Source organism: Chelonia mydas, chromosome 6 (genome assembly GCF_015237465.2).
Source record: "Chelonia mydas isolate rCheMyd1 chromosome 6, rCheMyd1.pri.v2, whole genome shotgun sequence".
Classification (NCBI taxonomy): domain Eukaryota; kingdom Metazoa; phylum Chordata; order Testudines; family Cheloniidae; genus Chelonia; species Chelonia mydas.
The window spans coordinates 30,959,814-30,987,048 of NC_051246.2; the positions used below are offsets into that span (position 1 = coordinate 30,959,814).

The 27,235-nt window shown below is 42.7% G+C and overlaps 1 protein-coding gene across 1 annotated transcript; it reads left to right on the top strand.

The window, feature by feature from the left end:
- The first annotated feature begins 4,569 nt into the window (after positions 1–4,569).
- On the top strand, positions 4,570–26,920 carry TPH1 (tryptophan hydroxylase 1). The gene is made up of 11 exons (XM_037899702.2): positions 4,570–4,763; positions 12,039–12,176; positions 14,597–14,780; positions 16,696–16,796; positions 17,397–17,464; positions 19,260–19,456; positions 20,726–20,861; positions 21,482–21,608; positions 22,841–22,936; positions 23,734–23,867; positions 25,805–26,920. Exons 1-11 carry the CDS (start codon positions 4,674–4,676, stop codon positions 25,977–25,979), a joined length of 1,446 nt encoding a protein of 481 aa, XP_037755630.1. The 5' UTR covers positions 4,570–4,673; the 3' UTR covers positions 25,980–26,920.
- The last annotated feature ends 315 nt before the right edge of the window (positions 26,921–27,235 follow it).

Consider the following 27,235-nt stretch of genomic DNA (forward strand, 5'->3'; position numbering starts at 1 on the left):
GGAGGGCAGACTGGAATCCACCCAACAGCCTCAAGAATGGGAGAACCAAAGAACAAGATAACATCTTGGAGCCGTCAGGAATGTGCCATCTGCTGATTGATTCAGCAACAGCATGATGCAGCAATTCCCATAGACTGGCATAGGAAGAAATTCCTATAAAAATAGACTCTAAAAAGTGAGAACTTTGGGGTCTGATTCTGCAAACCAACTTCCAGGAGCATCAGATGAGCATCTGACAAGGCCCTGCTCCCTCCTCATGTCCAGGCCACCTGGCCAGTGGCTTGGCATGAGCAACTCTAAGGCTGGTAACTATGATAACAACTTTGCAGAACCTGTGTGTGTGTGTGTGTGTGTGTATGAATGAATGTGTGAATAAAGATGAGATTGAATGGAATGTTACAGCTGTAACTAACTGCTTACTATGATTCTTTCTGTATTCACAATAAATGTGGTATTTTGCCTTTTTCCCTTTAATAAGATCCTGCTGGTTTTTATTTTATTGGTATAACAGAACCAGGGGTCACCCAATGAAATTAATAGGCAGCAGGTTTAAATCAAACAAAAGGAAATACTTCCTCACACAATGCACAGCAAGCCTGTTGAACTCATTGCCACTGGGTGTTGTGAAGACCAAAACTACAACTGGGGTTCAAAAAAGAATGAGAAGTTCATGGAGGATAGGTCCATCAATGGTTATTACCCAATATGGTCAGGGATGCAACCCCATGCTCTGGGTGTCCCTAAACCTCCAACTTCCAGAGGCTGGGACTGGACAACAGGGTATGGATCACTCAATAAATTGCTCTATTCTCTTCTTTCTCTCTGAAGCATCTGGCACTGGCCACTGTCAGACACAGGATACAGGAATAAATGGACCATTGGTCTGACCCAGTATGCAGTTCTTATGTTCTTACATAAAGGCTGTGGCTATACAAATGTTTTTCTGGTAGGTTAATGCACTTGTTACTGATAATACCTTCTTTCGGTAAAATGGCTGTATGAAAAATTTGGAAATACAGACACGTGTGATCCATCATGGAGGATCAATTTCAGCACCTAACAAAACAGCTCCTTGCTGTCAGCAGCTTTGTATTAAACAGCTGTAGTTTTTCAGCACCACAGTTATCGGGACAGCTCCAGAGCCACAGCTGTGTGCCTGCCACCAGTACTGAAAAGAAAGGAAATTTAACAATAACCCTTCATCACTCTCAACCTTAACCTGCTTTATTTGAACCGACAAGAACAAGGAGATTTTGAGGCCACTAGGAAAATCCCTCTTCCCTAGATTTTTCAACACGTATGAGATATATATGGTTATCCACTATTTGGAGAGCTCCCTGCCCTAAACACACACACAGGCTTGATTTTCAATTTGAAATCAATCCGTTGTGATTTTTTTTTGAAGGGCTAGGTTTTATTTTTCCGGGGTCAAAGAGCTTAGCTGTGATCTGGACAGCAGTTCTTCCTTTGGTGCTCACTGTTATTAATCACAACTACCTACTCTGCCTTACAAAGTTTGGGAAGCTGTGAATGCAAAGACAGAAGCATGCTCGTGTGTTAGGCGTGGGATTCCGGCTCTAGCAGGCAGACTGTGCCATTGGTGATGGGAATGATCACATGGCACCAGCCAGATAACTAGATCTATTATGCGCCAGACTGAGCAGTGCCGGAGAGTCTGCTACGGGCCGGGGTAAGGATCATCGATTTGAGGAACAGCTAGGGGGCCTGGGCTCTTACCTTTAGCACTCACGTGTTCCAGAGACATCCTGTTTATTCTCCACTCCCCGCTCGCTCCAATTACATTACAGCGGGCCCTCATGCCACGCTCCTGGGGGGATCGAACCGGGACTCTTCCCGCACGGACAATAGTTCAGCTGGGCTTGGGTAAACTCCAGTAGACTTCAAGCCCCTTCACCGTGGAAATCAGTCGCCAAAAACATGTTTAGATGGGCTGATATCGGTCTTCTGCCCCCTGATCAGTCGCAGGGCTGCTGAAAAACCGTGACCATGATTCACACACAACATGTAAAACTTTTTCACGAAAAATTGTTCAGGGAAATTCGAAAAAATGTCAGCCAGTTCTCGAAGTGCTAAGGAAAGATGCTTTCGGAATTACACAGCAAGCCGCTAAGGGAAAGGACATCGGGGAACTCATTTCACCCCCCGGAGGGCGGGAGAGAACACCCGATTACACAGGATTAGATCGACAGCGAATTATTATTCTGTTTTCAAACTCAGTGTGAGGTCAATTGAAGTTCATTTTCAAAAGACAGCGACCTCAAGGGGACGTCAAAGGTGGAGAAACCCGTGAGCAAATATCCAGGTAGCGACGGCACGAGGAATGGCTGGAGCATCATTTCCCCCTGAAAGATTCAGTTCGTTTCCCTGACCAGCTCTCACGTGCTGCAGGGCGAATAATGCCCCTGGAAGCATTAACGTGTGCAGCTTCCCGTCCCAAACCTGCGTCCTTTCTGTGCCAGCAACCCCACCCCGCCCCTCGTTCCTTAGTGGTGACTTGTTGGCCCTCTTGAAGTCAATAGGAATTGCCATTGACTTCAATGCAGCCGGGGCTGTAAGGAAGGGGCTCCCCACTGGTCCTAAAATTGCCCTGGGTTTTCTCGTGCGAGTGGACGGGCACCGCAAGAAGGGAGCTGTTTGAGGTGGGAATCTGGGCGAATAATGGGAGCCGCTGGTAATGTCCGCGCAAATGATATTGTTGCCAGACAGCAGGAGGAGCCGTCCCGATTTCGCTCTCCTTGTGGCCCAGTCGCTTGCAGGCTGCTTTCTGGGACATCCCCTGAAGCTGGGCAGCCCTGGGGCTCTGCAGCCTTCAGTGTCTAACCCAGTGATCGTGTGGAAACCACCAACAGATCTGGACACGGAAAAGTGCCCAAGATGGTCCAAACGAATTCACAGGGTGGTTGTTTTTTAAAACCGGAACACCTCCCACCCCCAACCTGCTTCTAGGACCCTAATACAAAATCTTCCCCCATCTCCCTCCCACCCCCAAAACTCACGCCTACCTCACCAAAATGGAGCCGAAAAGCACCCGAAAAAGAAAGGGCCCCCCCTCGTACTGTGTACATGGAAGATGGTGTGCTCTGGTTTGGGGTTGGGTTGTTTTTTATTTTTGCTATGTCTTTGCATTCTTCTCCTTGGCTGCTTTCTCTAGTCGTTTCGTTCTCTTTCCGCTTCATTGCACTTCGTTTCGTTATTTTTCATTTCCTCTGTTGCTTTTGCTTTAGAGACCCAGTTGACACTTTTCAACAGCCGCGAAGTGGGGCAGTGTGTCCCTGTCTAGTTAGGATTACTAGTAACTTATGTACGGTCGCCTTCAAAATAGAGGAGTTCTCTCTCTCTCTCTCAGTAGGCAGGTATGGAAGGGGTTTACAGGCAGTATACAATTGCTCCTTACAATTCATCTAGGAAATCTTTAGACTAGGCAGAAATCACAATAAAGAAAAAAAGCTTCTTCGAAAACAAAGGGTTAAAAGGAAAGGAGTACTTGTGGCACCTTAGAGACTAACACATGTATTTGAGCATAAGCTTTCCTGAGCTACAGCCCACTTCATCCGATGCATGCAGTGGAAAAAAGGGTTCAACTGACTTCTGTGAGATTTAACAGCGCGGTGGGGATTTATTGCAGCTGGCACTGGGAGGGCTGGCTTAGGCGATAATAGGCGATTTACCTTTGCTGAGGAGAAGCTGGCCCTATATTATTAGAAGGCGACTAGAAGCTCTGTTAATTTCAAATGGCTGGGATTGTAATTCACTTTGCCTACTTGGGGTGGGATGGGCGCGGAGGGGAACCGCATCTGTGTTGATATCCAAACCCCGCTGAGTGTTTCTGTCTGTTTGCCGGGTGTCATTTCTTCTTGGCTGAGCGGTCTCCTGCTCTGTCGGCGAAGGGCAGATCTGGACGCTAACCCACCTCGATGTGTTTCTGGCCCTGGAGAAGAGAAATGACCCCCCCCCCCCCTTCACTTCCTGACCAGCTTGTTTTATTATTGGGATCTTTGAGGTTTGTCTGGAGCTGGGGTGATGCGCTTAGCTGTCAGCCCGTTTCTAGGAGAAACATGTTATTTTTGAAGTACAAGTTAAACGTGAGAAATCGCTCCGGAGTTTTTTTGTGTCCGGAAGAGAAGCCTCCCAAATCCCAGTTCTCTCTCCGCTGGGTTTGCAGCGGGGTGAACTCCGGGTGGTTTCCAGTTCAGGGCCGTCTAGCTGAGCTGCCAGCCGGGCTGGTACAATGCGGACCCCAGGATCGGCAACCCCCGGCCTCCCTTTGCCCGTGGCTGCCCGCCGGCCTTTGGAAGGGCCAGGATCAAACAGCCCCGGGGCCCCTTGTACCGCAGGTGAGTCACTTCCCGCAGCGCTGTCCCTGCAAATGGCCCCGCGGGGCGTGGGAGTGACGCCTCGCCAGGGGCGGATCCACTCCCCGGGGAGCCCCTCTCCCGTGGGCCCTGCGGGGGGTGGGCGCCCTGCCGGTCCGTGACTGGCGTGGCCGTGACGCGCCCTTTTTTCTATTTGCTTTGGCAGGAGATTAGGAAAGGCTCTTCCTGCCCCCCCCCCCGCCGCCCCCGCCTTCGCCCCGCATAAATGGCCCGGGAGCCGCGGACGGTCACAGATCTAGGATCCCGAGCTGCACGCCCCGGAGTCGCTCCTCCAGCACCATGTTGTCCAGCCGAATGGAGGGAGCCCGCAGGGGACGGTCCTTCGACTCCATGAACTCCAGCTTCGAGGAGAACCAGCTGAATAACGAGGTAGGGGAGCCCTGGGGCGGCGAGCAGTTTGTGCGGCACATGGGGATCAGCCCTGGACACCTATCTCCCTCCCGCCCCCCGCACCTTCATGCAGCCGCTCCAGGCTGGTGGGTTCAGACTGATCTCAGCTCGTTGGGAGAGCCCAGTGGCGTCTGGCGACCGCTTAGTTGACTCTTGTGGCGTATTAAATATCCCCAAAGTATCCTAACGGCATCGGGAGGATGTTTGTGGTTCAGTAACCTCTAGTGAGAGCTTCTGCTTTGCTTCCCTCCTGGCAGTGTCAGTGTTTTGTCTCTCCTGTTTTCTGGGCAATTCGTAAAACTCAGATCTCAAAGGGACAGATGAGATCTAATGCAGTCCAGCTAGACCAGTGGTTCTCAGCCAGGGGTACGGGTACCCCTGAGGGGGTACTCAGAGGTTTTCCAGGGGGTACATCAACTCATCTAGATATTTACCTACTTTTACAACAGGCTACATAAAAAAGCATTAGTGAAGTCAGTACAAGCTAAAATGTCATACGATGACTTGTTCATACTGCTCTATAGACTATGCACTGCTATGTAAGTACAATATTTATATTCCCATTGATTTATTTTAGAATTCTATTGTGGAAATGAGACAGTCCGCAATTTTCAGTACTAGTGTGAGGTGACACTTCCATATTTTATGTCTGATTTTGTAAGCAAGTAATTTTTAAGAGAGGTGAAACTTGGGGGTACACAAGACAAATCAGACTCCTGGAGGGGGTAGTCTGGAAAGATTGAGAGCCGCTGAGCTAGGCCATCAAGCTGTCTTTCCGCAGTACAATCACATTTGAACAAACCTATAAACCCTGTGTATGATTGAAACCACTTCCAGCCAGGGGGCGATGCAACACCCCTAGCACCTCTATTTCCAGCACCTATGCTCTCATGCTACGAAAATACCACATAAGTCTCCTGATGTTTGAAACTACCATGAGCAAAAGGTGAGCTGGGCTGTCCGTCTTAAGAGTGCATCGGGGACTTATTGGAGCCAGCACTGGGAGGGCTGGCTTAGGAGGTAATAGGAGATTTACCTCTGCTGAACCTGCCCTTGATGTAAGTAGTTTGAACACCCCTTCCTTGAAATCTGGAGCAGATTAGGAAAGGCAGAGGCTCCATATTAGTTCAGCACTAACATCTGCCCTTCACGAACCAGGTCTGAATAAATTAGGCAGCTCTGCTCTAGAGCCATCTAGCCCCTTTCTCCACCACACCAGGGACAGGATCAGCCGTGTCCCACACCCAGTCGACATTTGGCATGAGGTGGGCAAGCCTATCTAAAGCCAGACAAGACGCACCAGTTTAAAGCAGCGGTTTTCAACCTGTCCCATTACACCAGAGGAAAGTTTGGGGGCACCACTGCTCTCTACCCATAAAGTCTAACATGAGCGTGTTCCCCGGCCACCTGCTCCTGGCCCCTCTCTAGGGTTGCAAGAGCCTCAGCTTCAGAGCTCATGCATGGAAAGCATAAGGGGATAGGGTAGTGCCTTGTCTTGGGATTCATAAAGATAAAAGGCCTGTTTGCACCCCAAACAGTCAGTTTAACAGCCGTTTCATTAGGGATTAGAGATGTCTCCCCACGGGTATAACATGAAGCCAATGAATTCTTGAGCCTGATTTTCAGTCGTTTGGAACAAACAACCTGCTGACATTTTACTTCCTAATGGGATTAAGACAAACACCCTGGGGGCATTTAATAACTCCCCATTTAATCTTAGCAGTGCCCGTGTCCCGCTCTATCTGCACAGTCACCTACAAGATTAAGGTGGATTTCGCTGAGCCCTTTTCAGCCGCACTGAGAAACTCTATGGGCCTGTGAATTACACAAAGTGGCTATGGCCCACTGGACTAAATTGTGAGCTCGGGATTACCTTTCTAATGTTAAGACTGCTGAAAACATGGGGAACCCCCCACTCCATCTTCTTGTTTGCCAGCAGTTCTGCCATTGCTCTCAGGGTATTTTCATTTTTAGAAAAAGGAATCTGGAATTCTTGAATTTTTGGTCCAGATTCTGATCTCAGATACACACCAGTGTAAATCCTCAGTAACTCCACTGATGTCAGTGGAGTTACTCCAGATTTATGCTAGTGTACCTGAAATTGGAACAGGACCTGTTATTGCAAATTGTGCTTGTGTCTGAATAGGAAGGAAAACATTTAGCTAAGCAAGTAACATTCAGAAACATGAGTAAATGAAATACAGGTAGCATAGAAGTTACTTTTGGCTCTGTGAGTGTGTGAGAAAGAGAGAGATCTGTTCCAGGAGGGGAAGAAGAAGAAAGGGGAAAAAAGCCCTAAACAAGAGTAGGGTTTTAAAATGTGTCCGAGCATAGCCGATGAAACAGGCAGTTATCTGAGCAACATCTGATTGCCCTTAAGGGTATTATTCAGTATTCAAATGAGGTTGAAACTTTATTCCATTACTATCAGAAACAATAGCTTTTCCATGTCCAGTAGATATTTCAGGAAGCCAAAGTAACCAAAATATGAATTGTATTGCAGAAGCTGGCCAGCGATGATATTTTGTTCTCCAGAATTAGGTCACATGAAAATTTTAAGCGAGGGTCCAGTACCTTCCCTATCAGGTTGCATCCAATAATGGTCACCCAAAAGAACATTCCTTCATGCCTATTTAATAACAAACATGTTTAAAGGAAACTGAGGAAGTAACCTGCAAATCAATACTAATCGAGGGGAGGATTAAAACATTAATTGCCCATCAAGTTATATTCTCACATAAGTTTGTCTGCCTAAATTACCGTAGGCCCCCCAAACACGGCTTTATAATGGAAATGCTGCCAGACCCTTAGTTTTACTTATGTTAGTGATATTATTGTGATATGAAAAATACAACTGGGCTGGATCATGTACTCCTACTGCACTCAATAGCGAAAGGCTCATCGACTTAAATGGGGGCAGAATTGTCCCCCTCTAACGTTCCCAGTTTACACTGTAGCCAAGTATGAATCTTATTTTTCCCTTAAATGCATGTTTAAGGAGAGCTTAAACCTGCTCAAAGCCACACAGATTCTAAGGCGCAATAGGTAACTCAATCAGCAGTAATTTACATTCACTATTCTATTTTAACAGGGTTTTTTCTCATCATTTCAGCTGTACAGTTAAAGGCTTAAAAAGATGGTTATAATTTTAGAAGACTATATTTAGATCTGTTTACACCCCAGTCTCGCACCCCAAAAGTAAATTAATAAGACAAAAACCCTACCCCAAGAATGGGTTTTACCTGAAAAGGGAGAAGTGCTGGAGATTCAATGAAGTCTTGTGGGGACTTTACTATTATTTTTTATTTTACATAGAAGGCACTCAGATACTACAGTGATGGACAGCAGTATAAAATTCTCAGATGGATGGACGTTGAGTGTGCATTTTCACTGAGATTTAAGTCCTATCAAAGGCTAATTGTTTAATAGATCACTGTTACTACATTATTAGATAAAGAAAATAATGAATTGGGGGAAAAAGTACCATTTTACATTTTCAAAATACCTTTTTCTTGTCTTCTGGCTCATATTCTGTGTAGAGACTGGCAGGTAGAGCAAAGAGAAGCATTTTTAAAATATGTATTCTAGTTAAATTATAAACTATTAAAATCAGTTGTTGCAACTACGTTACCATATTTTAATCAATAATTCATGCAGAGATTGGTTATGGCTTGTACCTTAACAGGAATAGTCTTAAAACACGAGGCCCAATCCTGCTCTGCTGATGCCAGAGGCAACAGAACAGGATTGGGTCCCATATTGTCTGCTAGTTTTCTCTAGAATTATGACCTAATTTTGCAAGGTGATGTGTCCTCAACAGACCTCCCACTGAGCTGATTTTAATGGGAGCTGAGGCTGCTCATCATATCCCAGTTCCCATTAAAGGGCTCAGCACCTTGCACGATTGGGCCCATAATTCACAAAGGTGACCACCTGCATAGGAATTTTTTTTAATGGGGGTTTCTACCTTCGTTTGCCTCTTAATGAGGTGTAAAAAGGCTTGACAAATTATATTTTTAAAAGTATTTGTTCTGACTTTTTTGGTTTTTTACTGTAGAAGTACAAGGAATGTCAAGTCTAGTCTTCACTGGAGGACTTGTTTTTTTTTTTTTTGGCTATGTATTGTGAGGTCCTTTTCCCCCCCTCTCCATTCCTGATTGAATTACATGGCTAGAGGGTTATGCAGGTTTTTACTTTCTGCTCTGAAAACTGAACATTTTATATTTAACCTAAGTGTTACTGTAAAAAAAAAAAAATGTATATATATATATTAGCTTTCTCTCACTTCCCATTCCCTGCAAAGGAGTGCACAGATGCTAAGAGGAAAAGAAAAAGTGACTGACCAGGGAAAGGTGAATAGGCGGTGCAAGGAAGAACTGGAATGCTTGTGGTGTAGAATAGCTATTCTCTTCTATGCTACCATTTTGTTTCTGTCCTGGGGTTGCAGCAGAATGGTGGCTGCATTTACTCAGACCTCCTTCGCCATCCCGTTTTTTGTTCATTCTGTACAACATTATTATTGGAAGCCAGTCGTCACCACTGGCTTTTTCATCACGCAACGTCTGCATACAGAAGAATCTGTATTCTAGAGATCTGTGAATTTTTAGTATTCCAATTTCTCTTCTCTTCTCCCCCCTCCCGCCCCAGTTTTGCAAGATGGAGACACTCTTCAGAAAGTACCCATTACAATATAATACATTCTTTTCCTATGCTTTCTATGTCCCAGTCATATTATGCTTTGTATGCTACATAAATTGATCCTAAATATGACATTGTTTTAACTAGGTCAATATGAAAAGAGAAAGTATTAGTGTTCATTTGTAATTACAGTTTGTGGTCAGTTGCACATCTTACAATATCATTTATAACTATGTCGAATTTCAGAATAAGGTGGTGCATTACACTGTATAAAATGATTTTGCTGTCTGACAGCTTTCGCTCTCAGACAATGCCATCCCACTCTGTGTATCCACAATACAGACCCATATTCTTCACTTCTAACTTCAACTGTAGTGTTGCTGATGAAGGATGTGGTCTGAAAATGGAAATGTGGGCCTCTGTGTTTGAGAATACCATGTTAATGCATGTGAAAGGTTATTAAATTTTCCTGTCTGTGCAATATATGATACTACTCTCCAAACACCATAACTTGAACAGGTCCCTTTATGGATCTGATCCAAATCTCACTGAAGTTAATTGAAAGAGTGCAATTGCCTTCAGACGACTCTGGATTAGACTCTATGGTCCAATTTCAGCAAAGGACCTAAGCATGTGCTTAAGCCCCAGTGACTTGAATGCACATTCTTGAGTGTTACGTCGAATCAGACTATGGGTGTGTCTACACGACAAGTGCTACTGTGGCACAACTGCAGCTATGCTGCTATAGTGCTGTAGTGTAGACACTTACTAAAGAGATGAAAGGTTTTTTTCCATCACTGTAGTAAATCCACACCCTCAAGAGGCTGTAGCAATTCTTCCATTGACGTAGTGGTGTCTATAGTGAGGGTTAGGTCAAACTACATCTTCACAGCCCTGAATAATGCAGCTGGATTGATCTACATTTTAGATGTAGACAAGGCTTGAGTGATGAAGTCTACACCATTATTCAAAATCAACATTCGTCATATAGTAAAGAATCTTTAGTGGCGCCCAGGGGCCTGATCCGAAGCCCCTTGAAGTAAATGGGAATACTTCCATTGAGTTCAGTGGGCTTTGAATCAGGCCCTAGCAAAGGGGATAATACCTGCATGCTCCAAACTAATGCATATAATTATGAAAAATAACCCAGTTAATTGTTTTCTGCTCATATGCAGCTTGGCTTTCTCTGATACAGTACCCATTACTTTCTCTGTAACCTAGAACTCTAGCTTCTCTAAATATATGTACCTGCTTCTGTTCTTTTTCAGTACTCACTCTTTGGGAAACACAAATCCTAATGGCTTTGTCCTGATCCAAGCCCACCCTTCTGCTTGTGGCCTAGCATAAATCCTGATTCTACTGGAGTCATTCATTCCAATTTTCCTAATCTTATCATTTGAAAAGGCCATCTGTGTGCAGATGAGGTAGTCCACTTGAAGCAATGTGTGCCAAAATTAGCTGAGCCAAGTCCAACATATGTCAAATAGAGATGATCCACCCATAAAAAAGTTTACTTTGCCAGAAGTGATAATGGGATGCTATTTATAGATCATATGAGCTTGTTTTCTGTCTAGAGGTGGTGTCTGTCCCTGGATCTTTTTTAATCCATCTTGAAATAAGCATTCTCATCTTGTTTTCAGCAAAATGTCAAATATTTTGCCACTTCAAGCAACCTGCTTAATGTACCATCACTTAATACACAACATTCCTTAATTCACCATCAGAGAAAGGGAAATGAGGCAAAGCGGGAGCTACAAATGGGATGGGGGAAGAAGGCAGAGGGGGAATAAAGACATTTGAAGATCAAAATGTCATGCCAATTGATATATCTGAAAGCTTTATACATAAAACTTGCCAGAGACTAAACTGATCAGAGATTGTTCTGAGACTTACATGTCAGAGCATGATTCTGATAGTTATTTTAAAGCATATAGCAAGGAATTCTGAGAAGAAATTATATGGCTTTATTAATCAGATTATACCTAAGTTCCTAGTTAAGGGATTTTATTCAACATATAATCCTGGTTCCTTTAGGTTTTTGTCTGGTTCCTTTGTAAAAGTAGTCGCTTATGTCCAAACAGCAATTCTGACTCAGGGATACAGAATGGAGAGGAACTCCCAGTGCTAGGATATTAGGACTTAATGCTGCTCCCGTTGAAGTCAATGAGAGTCCTTCCATTTGTTGACTCCAATGGGTTTTGGATGAGGCACTCTAGCTTTTCAAGTTTGTACTTAACCCCTAGAAAGTATTTTATTGAAGACTCACGCTAACCCTTATTACTTCTGTGAATCATTTATTTTTAATTATAAACTATACTTTTATGAAATATATGCATTGTATCCTGCTGAAGAACTACCAAAGACCTCCCAAAAGGGTCCACATTGATTTTTTTTTTTTTTAAAACCCTATATTAATCCCCAGTTCTGTAAAGACTTGTACATGTTCCTATCTGTATGCATGTGAGTGTATATAATGATTTGAATGGCACTTTATTTTTGCAATTGCTCCATCAAAATGTGATATTCCTGCACGGAGAGCTGTAGCATATAAACTGCACAGGAGTCTTTATAGCTTATTATTATTCAACAAATCTATATTTTCTTATTTGCTTTTAGTTAAATAAGTCGAATTACACAATGGTTGAAGACAATAAAGAGAACAAAGACAATTCAGCTGAAAGAGGTAGAGCGGCTGTTATTTTTTCCTTAAAGAATGAAGTTGGAGGACTTGTAAAAGCGCTAAAACTCTTTCAGGTATGTAGTCCTCACATTTCTACAGCTTTTTTTTTTTTTAATGTAAGTGTCATTTTGGCCCCCAGCATAATTTATTTCCCTTAGTAAGAAAAGACCCATAATAAACTCCGAATGCAAAATTGTGCCTGCAAAATTAGAGGCTGCATTGATACCCCTCAAAAACGGGGCCCTGTCTCCTGCTCCCACTGAAGTCCAGAGAGTTTTGTCTTTAATAGGAGAAGGATCAGTACGCTTGGCCTTTTAGAAGGGCTAGATCTGAAATAATAACCCCCCTGATCAGAATACTCCAGATCTGAACTCTACTGCAGCTCCCCATTTCTATGATGGGATGAATCAAAACCCCACATGTGCAATGTTTCAAAGGTTGGGAAGTTCAGCTCTGAACTCTGTGGCTTCAGCCTATGGGTACTGCTTGCTGTGTTTTCCCTTGAGTATGCTCCTCTTTGTGACAACTATCCTACATATGAAGGAAGACTGAATTAACTCTTTTCCGGATCACCAATGTCATTCCTTTATCAATGGAAGAAGCTGCATTACCATTGAGCAAGATGAGATACCCCAGGCTTTGAGCATACCGTCTATACAGCACACTGAACCATTGGGGAGTAAGTGGGTTAATACTGCTCTCCAATGTGTCCTTGCATAATGTTACTACTAAGAGAGCCCTATTCATTCATTTTATGAAACATTGTTAAGAAATATTCTTTCAGATAAAACAAAAGTTAATGATACTATTGGAAAATTATCATTTTCACTTTTTTTTTTATTTTTAAGAGTAACAAACATTTGTTGACTTGATTGGCAGACAGTGATTTATAGTGACTCAACTGCTAATCAACTATACTAGTTAATTAACCTGCAGATTTTACGCTTTCATTAGCCAGTGGAAGGTTTGCTAGAATAAGGACTATGGGATTTGGTTCACTTTATTATGCCGCTCTGTGCTTAAAAATTTTAAATAAAATGTATTTTACTATAGTTATAAATTATAATGGTATAGATTTGATGAGTCAAACAATGAAATCATGGAGAGAGTCCTCAATAAGAGACAAGGAGTGAGGTATATATTAGCACAAATCAATATGGCTTCATGCCTGGAAGGTCGACGGTAGTTGCAGTTTTGCACTGGGACAGCTAGTGGATAAATTTAGAGAGGAAAGGAAATATATTCACATGATGTTCATTGTTCTGGAAAAGGCTTTTAACAGAGTTCCAGGAGAAAATGATACCAGAACTTTATGTGCAGCATGTTCAAGCCACGTATATACGTGCAACAGCAATAGTCAGAACTTCTAGTGGTGAAACAGACAAACTATTGGTTAAGGTGGTGGGAGTGCATCAGGGATCAGCACTGAGCCCTTTCTTGTTTATCCTTCTCTTGGATACCCTTACAAAGAACATGCAGAAGGAGGCACCTTGGTGCACATTGTTTGCAGATGATATCATTCGACTCAGTGAGGAGCAAGTTAGTATAGAAGAGGAACTTGATAAAGGGAAGGATGTGTTGGAGAGACATGGGCTCAAAATAATCAGAGGAAAACCAGAGTATATGGTATGGAATTTCAATCATGTGAACACTGAAGAATTATCATTGAAACTAGATGGGTAGACAATACTGAAAACACAAAGTTTCAAGTATTTGGGGTCCAGAATCCAGGGAAATGGTGGACAAAATTAGAGATAGGATAATAAATGCTTATCTCCAATGGAGAGAGATAAATGGTGTAGTATGTGACAGCAAGATACTAGTAAGATTAAAAGGGAAAGTATACAAAAACAGTGGTCCATCCAATTTTAATGTATGGCACTGAGCAGCAAAGAAGAAACATGAGCAAACGATCTGTTTCACAGAAATGTGAATGTGGAGATGAATGAGTGGTGTAAGCAAGAAAGACTACATGATGAATGTGTATGTTAGAGACATGCTCAAAATAACACCCATAAATGAAAAAATGAGGGAGTGCAGGCTCAGACCGTTTCGTAAAGCAAAGTCCTGACAACTACCTAGGGAAGAGAATCCAACAGATCAAGGCTGAAGGAAAAAGGCAGAGGCTGACTGAAGTAGGAGTGGTTGGTTGGAAAGAAGGAAAAGGAAGGAAGACATTTTAACATGTGGGGTGATAGAGAGAGAGAGGACCCCATTTGATGGGATTAATGCAAGAAGAGGAAGACATTTCTACCATACTTCTAAATTAAAATTGAGGAAATAAAAGCACACCTCTTTCATTTTCCATGACATGGGGAATTTTTTTTTTAAAACAACCATTCCTTATCTTTTTTTTTAATAAGCAAGCTGCTATTAATAGGTCTGTTTACCTAAAGAGACTTCACACAGATAATGTTAAGCAGTAGAATATTGGCTTGGCAAGCAGTGAGGATTATCTAATCAACCTGGCTTAAAACATTTTTCTTATAAATAGGAGAAACATGTGAATCTGATGCACATCGAGTCCCGAAAGTCAAGGCGAAGAAATTCAGAGTTTGAGATCTTTGTGGACTGTGATAGTAACATGGAACAACTGAATGAGATCTTCCACCTGCTAAAATCCCACGTCAATATTGTATCCATGAACCCCACAGATAATGTCACTGTGCAGGAGGATGGTAAGTATGGAGGGATGTTCTAGCAAAACTACACATGGGGAAGAGGATATTGTGCTACTTTCTAATGAGTTAGTTTTCAATCCTTTTATGTCAGGTATTTGGGAACTAGTAAAACAAGGAAATGGGGTAAAACAAAAGGTATGTTCCATTGAAAGCTATAAGATGAAATGCTCAGATGGTGACTTGGCATACCTTCACTGAAATCAGTGGGGCTATGTTATTCACACCAGCTCAGGATATGGTCCATCACTTCAGTCAGTGCAAGGTATCCCTTCCTACACTTCACACTCTGTAGAGATCCATCTTGTGCTCCCCCAGTGGAGATGGTTCCATGTTCTATCCTCTGTGTAGAGATTCTCTCTGGTGCTCTTCCTCCCAGGCAGAGATACACACCTTATGAATCCCTTCTTGCTCCAGAGGATGCCCCTCTTGTTTCCTTCTGACTTCCTTTCCCACATCAGGATGGTGAGCCTGGATTAGTGCTGGGCTCATACAAACCAGGAAAATGCTTTAAAATATCAATGAAAGAGTCTTTTTATTTTCTGGTTCCAACGTTCAGGGGAGGTGAGATCCACCCCAGAGTGCAGGTTGCAGAGGACACCCTCATCCTCTTAATTGCCTCTTGAGTTCACTTGTAGCTGCCGTAGCTAAAGTTGAAACAGGCATTTCCTCTTTTAACCCACTGGATTTTATTAATAACTTTGTGGATTTCATTGTAGCAGAACTGCTGCAGTTTCCTTACATAGGGTTTGGGAAGCTGCAGATTGGGTGAACTGAGACCCTGCCCCTGCTGAGCTCTGCATAGGCCAGCACTTTGACTGAGGGCCTGGCTGAGGGACAGGCGGGTGGCCAGTGGGTCCAGGACTACAGGGATGCAGTGGTCACGGCAGCCCTCCACGTTTGGGTTTGTACACACTGTTCTGAGCCAGGAACTGGAGTGATGTCCACAGCAGGGGGGTCCTGTGTAACTCCCTCACACAGGGCATGATTCTCTACCATGCTGCATCCTGGGTGCAAGGTGGCTGTAAAATGCTGTCATTCTGATTTGATGGTGCTTTCCACCTATTTTGCACTCACATTGCACTGGTTGAAATGATTGCGTGAAGTTCAGGGCAACCGGAGTATCAGACTCCTAGTCTTTGCTCAGTTGTATATTACTACACAAGGTGCAGTGCAATGGAGAATAAGGCTTGTAGCTTCCCTGGACAACACCCATTTACTCTGGCTTTGTACAGGGGCAGGAGTTGAACATAGCCCAGCTGACAGGGGAACAAAGGCTCTCTTGGGCTAAGCAAAGCCGAGTCTGTAATAAACAATGACATGTCCCTTTAAGGCTGCAGGGCTACTGTAGCTGAGAACCCCAGACTCAGTCAGAAAAGCTATTAACATTGACGAGCACTTCTTTCTCCTTATTAGGGAGGCAGTGTGGTTCAGTGGTCTGGGCTCTACAGTAGGACATGGGAGACCTGGGTTCTATTCCCACTCTGCTGTGAAAATCACTTCACTGCCTCTGTTTCCCTTTCCACCCTTTGTCTCTTCTAAAGCTCTGTAGGGCAGGGACTGTCTCTTACTATGTGTCTGTACAGCACATAACACAATGTGCTCAGCTGGGGCCTGGAAGGTGCTACTGTAATACAAATAACAGCTAGAGAAAAACCATTTAAGCTCCAGGCCCTTAGTTAACCATTTCCTCCCCCTATTTTTATGACTTAGTGCTCTTTAAATAGAGTGTTTTAGTGACACAGGAGGAAGTGTTAGATGTTGTGCTGGTGCCAGATAGGCAGAGGACACCCCCATCCTCTCAATAGCCTCTTGAGTTCACTTGTAGCTGCCGTAGCTAAAGTTGAAACAGGCATTTCCTCTTTTAACCCACTGGATTTTATTAATAACTTTGTGGATTTCATGCATTCCTTAGACATGGAGAATACCCCCTGGTTTCCTAAGAAGATCTCAGATTTGGATAAATGTGCGAACCGTGTTCTGATGTATGGGTCTGAATTGGATGCCGACCATCCAGTAAGTAGCTTCCCTGCTTTTTGTAACAATGAGTGAAGACAGATCAGTTTTTGCCCTATAAGAGTGGCTTTGTGGTTTTGACTGTGTCACTCTGGGACTTATTCCTGGTGTCCTTGCTCAGGCATGGCTCTCATTGACCTCAGTTCTGCAAGCTTTAAATGGAGTCTTGCCTGTGTAGCAACTGCAGGGTTAGGTCCTGAATACTCAGACAAAAGGAATGCTGTTTTGAACTAGATTTATTTTTCCCCTAAAGTAATGACACCCTAGTTTTTCCCCACCCCCCCAAATAAAGAAAACAAATCGAACTGGGTATAATTTCTAATATTCAGAGCAATCAATTAAATAACCAATTTAGTGTAACTCTTTGAAAAAGGAATCCTTATCTACAGAATATACTTAAATCAAGAGTTATGTGCATGAAGTTGCTGATCTCTGTTTTTAATTGGGTGATTTATTTATTTCATAGACTAACAACCGCTAACAGGCTCCTATTTTGACCATTTATTTTCCCAGGACGTGCTTTTACAATAGTGTTTTCTTTGTTAATAAGCTTATTTATTACAGAGATGGAAATGTGTATTACTTTTTCTCCACACATAGGGTTTCAAAGACAATGTTTACCGTAAGAGGCGAAAGTATTTTGCAGACCTAGCTATGAACTACAAACAGTAAGTATGACTCTTTGCAAAACAAGTCTCTTGCTTTGGAATAATGAGGTGGATAAAATAAGTAGTTCTCATTCACCAGGCCAGATCTCCAGGTCTAGCTGAGCTGTGTTTGGTATAGGAACCAGGGTGGGAGGAATAGAAAGGTTGATCAAAGCCACCTTACTATTCCCAGGATCTCAGGTAGGTCTGAGGATCAAACTATAATTTAAAGCTAGCTATTTATGCCATCTAGAGTGGTCGCAATGGGATGGCTCCACCAGCTGGGAATAACTGGACTATAGTGATTTCTGGTTTAACCCTCTCTCACTTATGGTCACTCCTCCATCTTGCCTAGGAACACACACTGTAACTGAGAGAGTGGGGAACACATGCTGTAGAGCTGGCTATACCAGCTTCATGATTACCCTATTAGGGCAGATCTCTATCACCTTTGTGCCACCAGAGTGGGGCAAAGACGTTGAGGTCAGAATCTAGCCTGCTGACTGACAACTATAAATGAAGCAAGAAAATAATCATTATTCTAGTTTCTTGTTCAAAATAGTGCTGTGTCTGGTTCATAATAGGGCATTAGCTACAGTGGTTTAGAAGTGCACAGTGAAATGAAACTGAAAAGGGCCTTGTGGTATTTAGGACCCAACAGTGGGCTCTCCTCGAGTCAGATACATTAATGACTTAAGTGCTATAATTTGATTCTGAGCATACTTTTTATGTTGTTCCCTATCTGGGTTTAGATGTCAACCCCCTCCACTGGGAATGACACAGAAATGTTATAAACCTGTAATCACAGCAGCATACACTAATGCAGGGGTTCTCAAATAGGGGGTCGCGAGGGTATTACATGTGGGGTTGCAAGCTGTCAGTCTCCACCCCAAACCCCGTTTGCCTCCAGCATTTATAATGGTGTTAAATGTATAAAAAGGTGTTTTTAATTTATAAGGGGGGTCGCACTCAGAGACTTCCTATGTGAAAGGGGTCACCAGTACAAAAGTTTGAGAACTACTGCACTAATGGAATCAGCAAGCACCGCATAAATCCAATAGTCTGCAACATTATTATGTTGATACAGTTATCTTTGGGAGGTTAATTTCTATCATGTTTGTTAGTCAGGCCCTGAAATCGCTATTGGTAAAATCATGACACAGCATTCCGATTACCCTCAATGGGTTTTGACTCAAGTCCTCACAATAGTCCAGTTTAATCAAGATCCAGAAGGATAATGTGAGGTGATAGGCTAGGTTTAATACATTTTGATAGATACTCATGGTTTCTCTAGAAAAGCATGATTTTCACATGGCAAATGAACATTTAGATGCTTAGATTTATCATGATGATAACTGAGCTCATTATCTTTCCTTTCCTTTAAAGAAATTGAAAAGGTAATGAAGACTAGTAATATACAGGTTGAGGAAAAATTTTATATTCTTAGGTCCTGATCCTGCAAAGTCTTATGCAAGGGTTGAACTTTTTACTCCCAACGTTAAACACATATGGAACTCTTTGCAAGGTGTGGGCCTGAGTCCCTGAGCCAATTCCACTGACGTCAGTGGAAAGATTCCCATTGATTGACTTCAGTGGGAGTTGGATCAAACCTGTAGAGTGTAAGCTCTTCAGAGCAGAGACCACATCTAATCTTCCTGTGTATTTATAAATTATCTATTGCAACAGAGCCCTGATCCTGACTGGATGTTACAGCAACATAAATGTTAAATAACAACAGTACTAGGTAAATGAGTCATCCATTTCCAGAGCTATCCATTCTGAGCCATGACATCCTTTCTTTCTCCTTTCATTATAGCGGTGAGCCAATCCCCAAGATTGAATTCACTGAGGAGGAGATCAAGACTTGGGGCACTGTATTCAGAGAGCTCAACAAACTCTACCCAACTCATGCCTGCAGAGAGTACCTTAAAAACTTACCCTTACTCACCAAATACTGTGGGTACCGAGAAGACAATATCCCCCAGCTGGAAGATGTATCGCGCTTCCTGAAAGGTAATGTGCTAATTTCTCTGCTATACCAATGGGAGTTGAACACCTAGGTGCTTTTGAAAATCTCCCTTGATGCCTATCTGCATGTTTAGGCATCTATAAACCTTTAAAAAGCTGCCCCTCTGTCATCTGTGAATCACAGCCACTAGAGGGTGACATGCTCTCTCTCTCTCTTGGCACTACAAATTATAAGCAGTATTTAGCTACTAGATGGTGACTTCAGCAAGTACTATAATCCAATCAATATGGGGCAGGGGTGCACATGTACATCGTGGGAAGACAGACAAACATCATGTAACGTTATAGAGATATGAATATTACATTTTTCTATTGCATGCATTTTAAGGGACCTCTTATGCCCAGTATATACTTTTTTGTGATTAAAACAATACCCTGGGTATTATCTTGTTCCTGTGCCACATAACACTTTAAAAATAAAAGGACTGTATACAGCCACTGATGTCAGTGGAAGTTTTGTGTGGGGATCACATGATGTACATGACCTGCATGCTGTACATTTGAAAAGCACAGGGTCCGGTTTTAAAATAAATATCTGCCCTAAGAAGAGATCCTCTCTCCAAAAGGGAGAGGTGGTGGGTTTCCCATCACATGAAGTCCTTAAATCGAGACTGGATGTCTCTAGCTCAGTCAGAAGTTACAGACTTGATGCAGGAGTCATTTGGAGAAATTCTATGGTCTATGTTGTCCAGGAGCTCAGATTAGATTATCATAATGGTCCTTCCTGGCCTTAAAAGGTTTGAATCTATGAAAGCGAGTGCTCTGTAGTTCTGAACACAATACAATGAATCAAAGGAGAAAGAGAAAGGAATCATTACACAATGAGACCACATGCTATACTGACATGGACTGCAAGCAATGCTAACCGAATCATGAATAATACGCGAGTAAATCATAAAGGCAAACAGCAACCCTTTTGACATTTTCACCCCTCTCCCTTATGGTCCTTTATTATAGCTTTCCCTCTCCCCACCATTTTTATATACGTGGTATTATTGTTTTATATAATAGTGAAATCTGTGGGCAAGGCCAGCACTAAAGTGACTGCTGGAGTTTGTGAATGAGATGGTTAGGCATTATCTTGGTAATTTTCAAATGTGGGAATTTTGATCATGGCTCATCTTTAGTTTTCCTCCTTGTCCTTGAGCAAAGCCATGCTGTGGTATCTAACCCAGAAGTAAGAGGAGAAACACAGTTTTGAACATCCTACAATTCTATACCACATTGACCTATGATTTATCTATTGCTTTTCAGAGCGCACAGGTTTCACCATCCGTCCAGTTGCCGGATATTTGTCACCCAGAGATTTCTTGGCAGGCTTAGCATTCAGAGTTTTTCACTGCACTCAGTATGTTAGGCACAGCTCGGACCCTCTCTACACCCCAGAGCCGTAAGTTGTTTTATTTCTGGGGAGAAGTCAAATATGTGCAAAAAACCTGTAGTTTATAGACAAAGTTTTTAAATCTGGGTGCCTGAAGTTTAGGCTCCTACATCCATATTCAGGCATCTGGGTAAGAATGGCCTGATTTTTCAAAGATACTGAGTGCCTGCATCTCTCACTGCCTTTAATGAGATTTTTGGATGCACAGCACTTCTGAAAACCAGGCAACTCCTTTCTTAGGTATGGTATTTTCAAAAGTGCCCAGTGTTGGCCTAATATTGCTCATCTTGCTCAATGATAAAACTCTCACTGACTTAAATGGAAGCAGAGTTAGGCCAACATTAAGCAATTTTGAAAATCTCACCATAGGCTCCTAAATATGGGTTTAGGAGCTTAACTTTGGGCATCCAGATTTGAAAATTTGGGCCTAAGTATTTTTTGTAGAGTTAATATGATGCAATCTAATACGAGAAATGTTTTTTTTTTCTGTCATTTTGAGATTAAATCATTTTTCAGTGTTACAAAGAGTTTTCTTCGGAGACCATTGTATTCGTTGGATGATGCTGCTTTTTCACTCCCTCAGCAAGAAAGAGCATCATCTCACAGCTTCTGCTTTGTTTCTTTTTCAGTGATACCTGTCATGAACTCCTGGGTCATGTCCCACTCTTGGCTGAACCCAGTTTTGCTCAGTTCTCCCAGGAAATTGGCCTGGCATCGCTTGGGGCATCAGATGAGGCTGTTCAAAAACTGGCAACAGTGAGTAGTATCTCAATCTTTGGTGGTGATAATCCCACTTGCATTGCTCTCAGCATTTTACAGGGCTGATCCCACTCCCGTTGAAGTAATTGGGAGATTTATCATTCATTATCAGCAGAAGCAAATCATTCACTGTATTGTCTGTTTCACTGGTTCTAAACTTTTTCTGTTCTGTAACTCCATAATAGAACAGAAGTGATATGAACTGAATGATATTCTCCATCTAGCCATAAAATAAGTGTCTCTGGGTATCATAACTTCCAGACTGAGAACCAATGGTCTGGTTCTTCTAAATCCAAGCCCTTTTACCTCTGGGATGAATTCCCACAATAATCTATTTCTTTATCCTTTAGAGTTAACCCAAAGGAAATATAGTTGTCATAGGATGCAATTGATTGTGTATCTTTACAATTTAGTAGTGAGAGGGTTTTCCCCTCAACAAATTAAAAATATATATATTGTGGGTGCCCCATGTCCAAAGTCTTCTGGATGTTTTGAAAGAAATTTTAAGAGGGAAAAAATAATTATAATAAACTGAGACAATGGGTGGGATTTTTCAAAAGCACTCAGCGCTGGCCTATCTTTGTTCCCATTGCCTTCTATGGGAGCAGAATCAGACCAATACTGCTAAGCACTTCTGAACTCTCCCCTCCCCCAAATATACCTACACAAATCTCCAAGGCCAGCAAACTGAAATAAACATAAACTCCTTCAGACAACAGAACTAAAGAGAAAACAGGGAGCTTTGCTCTTTTTCATGCCCCTCTGGCTGACCTCATTATTTATCAGTTTTTTAAAAATTCGGTCGCTTCCAGTGCTTCTATTAAGCTGTCTCATGACAATTTCAACTGGATGGTTCAATGCATTTGTGTGGCAGGACTAGAGCTCAGACTAGATTCTGCTGAGATCAAAAGTCTCTGTGATAAAGGTGAGCCTAGGGTGTGGAATAGTAGCAGTAAACTCACTGGTCAGAACTGTCCAGCTCAGTGGTTCTTAACCTTTCTCATTCTGGGCCCCCTTCCACTTAGCAAAATGGGAAAAGCAGGGTAATTGTGATCCTCTGACATTTGCTCAAGACTCTATTAGGGGTTGTTACACCCAGCTTGATAACCCATGGTCTAGTTTGCTTGACTTACAAAATCTGCTGCACCGATAGTTGCATCTGTGTTGAAGACAGTTTCCCCCCCCCGCCCACTCCATTTCAATTCTTTTTTGTTTTCCTTCTGTATCAGTGCTACTTCTTCACCGTGGAGTTTGGTTTGTGTAAGCAAGAGGGACAGCTAAGAGTCTATGGGGCTGGTTTACTTTCTTCCATCAGTGAGCTCAAGGTAAGAAGATGAAAACATCCTCCCTTTATTTGCCCTCTTTGTTCTCACCTGATTTTTGTGGTAGTTTATTCAAAATATTGGGTGGAGTGAGTAGCTATGGCCAATGGCCCATTTCAAAACTGTGAACTGAAGCATCATATCTTTGGGATGCATTTCTTCTGGAAGCTCCTAGAGCCAGGTTTTAAAAGACATTTAAAGGTATTGATTTTAATGGGAGTTTGTACCTAAATACCTTTAAAAAACTGGCTCCTAGAGACCTCTAGGGATGATTCTGGTTAAGTGAAAAAGCACGGAACTAATAATTGGAAATTGTGTCTTTTGGTGTGTGCTGAGCCCTATTGCTCCCAGTAGTTTTAGATGGAGGTGAATGTGCCCTGCATTTCTTAGAATCAGGTCAAAAGTAGATGTGTTTTAAGCATAAGGCTCGGCTTGTCAGACCAGATTCTGATACTATTGTTCTCATTGAGTAGCCTCTTGCTACATTTGCAGTCACGTTGGCTTCAGAGTTCAAGTATGCTGACTTGCTCACATAACAAGATACTACTCCCTGTAAGTAAGGGGGGCAGAATGTGGCTCTTTAAGCATAGCCAGTTTCCTAAGGGTTAGCTGGTACTAATCTGCAGACACAACTCTTAAGAGCTGATGTGCTACAGAGATTTCATTTATGGCATCATTTTGTCCTCTTCAATATGCTGTTTATATCCTCCGTTTTCTCCTGTGGACTATTTTGGTGCTGATACTACTCTGACATGTGCTAATGTTAATATATTTGCTTCAATGCTTTGTCTATTATCCAGCATGCTCTCTCTGGCAATGCCAAAGTCAAGCCCTTTGATCCTAAGGTGACCTGCAAGCAAGAATGCATCATCACAACTTTCCAGGAAGTCTACTTTGTTTCTGAAAGTTTTGAAGAAGCAAAGGAAAAGATGAGGTACAGTCTGGTTAATCTCGGTTATTACCTAAACCATATTTATTCTGATGTGTGTGCACCAGCAAAAATTTCCTTTAATTTTTATTATCATGCTCTATTTTTAGCTTCCACTTGGTTGAAAAGCTGCTGTTCAATATTTCCTCTCTCTCCCCTGTATTATTATAATTATTTTATTGTTATTTTATTATGTCAATTGATGTGGTATCTGAGCACATCACACATAACAGAAAACATCAGTCTATAAATGCCCACAAAGGAGAGCAATGTTAACCCCGTCCCCATTACCTATCCATCTCATGGGCAAGAAATCTGAGAAAGAGGAAAAATAAAAGCCAAAGCTTTGATTTAGAGACATCTGGCAAAGGTAGGGCCATAAAGATGATCTTTGCATCATGCTATGAAGGCAAACTGACCTGAGGTCTGATGGACTAACTTTCAGCGTCTGGAAGCCTCCACTGAGAATGGGTACACCATCCTGGCCCTGCCAGCAAAAGCATCTCTGCTGATCTCAGCTCTCACAATGGGGTGGAATTCTCCCCTGTGTAGAGGGACAGACAAGGCCAAAGTACTCCTCGAGTTCCATTTTGAGGGTTTAAGGGGGCGGGATCAGATGTGCATAAGGTTTCTGTTGGCTCTGTGCACAAAGGAGAATTTTGCGCAGTGGGACATGAGAAAAGAAATGGTTTCTAAAGTAGCTAAGTCCCAAACCACATAGGCATTAACAGATTAAAAACAACAGCTTGAACTAGACCTAGAAACAGATGGGGTAATTTAGTGTAGTGCGGCGCACAGGTGTAACATGCTCAGACTGTATACCGCTATGTATGGGTTGGGAAGTGTGAATCCCAGTTTGTGTACATGTACCCACGCTAGCTCTGCTTGAGCTAGCACCCAAAAATAGCAGTGCATCTGTGACGGCATGGGGGGTGGCTTGGGCTAGCTACCTGAGCAAGTGCCTGGGAGCAGGATGGGATTGTACTCGGGGCGGCTAGCCCGAGCAGCTGCCTGTGCTGCCACAGATCCACTGCTGTCGATAGGTGCTAGCCTGAGCAGAGCTTGTGCAGGTATGTCTATGTGAGCTGAGAATCAGACCGCCCAGCTCAAAGGCAGATGTATGCACTGACCCATTCCAATCAGCTGCATCTGCTGTAGGTTTTTAATTTTGGCTGCTCTTGCCCCAGACAATGAGGGTGAGTTCACCTGTCAATGTGAGAAGGAGGATCCTGTAAAAGAAACACATTAATGGTTTAAACTGTTGGCTCATGATGAAAGAAATATCTGCTCTAAACAGCAGGTGAAACGCTGCTTTCAGTTACACTAGTATAAATCTAGAGTAAACCGGTTGATGTCAAAGGACCTGATTCTGATCTCCCTTACATTGGTTTTATGAAAGTGTCATGCCATTAACTTCAATGGAATTATTCTGAACCAATGCAGTAAACAGTAATATCAGTGCAGATCGTAGCCCATAACTTTCTCCTGTGACATACAGCAGAGACAAAGTAGATGAGTTATTGAAGATCTAGGTTTAGCAAGCCCACTAGATAGGGCGCTGGACTGGGACTCTGGAGACTTGAGTTCAATTTCTGGCTCTGCCTTTGACCTTCTGAATGACCGTGGACAAGTCACTTCTCTGCTGTGTGTCTCAGTTTCCCCATCTGTAAAATGGGGATAAGAATGCTGACCTCCTTTGTAAAGTGCTTTTAAATCTGATAAACATTATATCAGTATTATATATATCTATATAGATAAAGCTAGGAATTATGAAGGAGAAAAAGTGGTTTAGCAAATGGGTTACTGATGCTGACTTCCTTGTGGAATTAATGCCAAGCTCCCTTAGACAAAGAGCGATGACTGGCTCAGGGACACATTTGGCTTTTTGTTGATTTAATTTGAAACACTGTCTCTCTTTTTTGTTTGTTTGTTTGTTTGAACAGAGAGTTTGCAAAAACAATCAAGCGCCAGTTTGGAGTAAAGTACAACCCATATACGCAAAGTGTGCAGATCCTGAAAGACACCAAGAGCATCGCAAGTGTGGTGAATGAGCTGCGTCATGAACTGGACATTGTCAGTGATGCCCTCAACAAGATGGGCAAGCAGCTGGGCATCTAACTCGGCCAATCTTCAGCACTTTGCACTCAGCAGCTCTCTTTTTTTTTTGTCCTGTTCTAGGCATGAAGATACCTGTTAGGTGCTATACATAGAAACCTCCTCTCTAATAACAGAAGAATGAATGACTAGTTGGGATAGTTACTTTAACTTGCATGTTTCTCTACTTAACACCCTTTGCCCTTACAAAATGTTTACGTGACCCCCCCAATCCCCCCCACTCCATAAACCAATCAGGAAAGAAATGGGCTGCATTCATCCTTGAGAAGCTGGTGTACAAATACAGAAATCACCATATTGGATCAGAACAGAGGTCTGTCTAGTCCAATATCCTGTTTGTGACAGTGGCTAGGGCCAGCTACTTTAGAAAAAGGTGCAGGAAACCCTGTGGTAGACAGCTATGGGATAATTTACCCCCGGGAAAGTTTTCCTCCTACCCTCCACTAGTAAGAGGTTGGTTTATGACCAACACTGTCCCAGGGCCTCCAGTTCCTCAAAGTTCATCAGGAGAAAGTTGTAGTGGTACAGGCCTTACCCCCAAGAAGGGGATCTGTACTGATCTGGGAAATGATGTGATTGGGAGATGTACTGATTCTGAACATCCTCACTGGGTGGCAACCTCTGTTTGCAACATAAAGCTGCTGAATGAAATCCTGACTCCACTGAAGTCAATGGGAATTTTGCCATTGACTTTAATGGGCCAGAATTTTACCTGTTGTCCCGGGAGTAGCATTTGAGGGAGGCCAGTATTGGTAACACCACCTGCCCTCTGCCTTGGGGAATGAATCCCACCAAGGTCATGGCAAGCCATGCTGGTGCAGGGAGCTGTAGTTTACACCTCTCTAATTCAGCTGGGGAGAATGTAGACCTGTGTCTAAAAACATTTTGAAATGGCATTTCAGTATCCACAATAGTCTTACAAAGGTGATGGAGCCCAGTTCTTAAATAGAAAAGGAGTACTTGTGGCACCTTAGAGACTAACCAATTTATTTGAGCATAAGCTTTCGTGAGCTACAGCTCACTTCATCGGATGCATATCGTGGAAAGTGTATATAATAAGATCTTCTACACTTTCCACGATATGCATCCGATGAAGTGAGCTGTAGCTCACGAAAGCTTATGCTCAAATAAATTGGTTAGTCTCTAAGGTGCCACAAGTACTCCTTTTCTATTTGCGAATACAGACTAACACAGCTGTTACTCTGAAACCAGTTCTTAAATAGCCACTGTCTAGTATCAGTTTATAGGGAAAACAAAAG

Excerpts from the sequence above, each read along its gene's own strand:
- TPH1 (XM_037899702.2), top strand. The coding sequence starts at position 4,674 with ATGTTGTCCAGCCGAATGGAGGGAGCCCGCAGGGGACGGTCCTTCGAC. Across the intron at positions 4,764-12,038 it reads AGAACCAGCTGAATAACGAG|TTAAATAAGTCGAATTACAC; the intron begins GTAGGGGAGCCC and ends ATTTGCTTTTAG. Across the intron at positions 12,177-14,596 it reads AAGCGCTAAAACTCTTTCAG|GAGAAACATGTGAATCTGAT; the intron begins GTATGTAGTCCT and ends TCTTATAAATAG.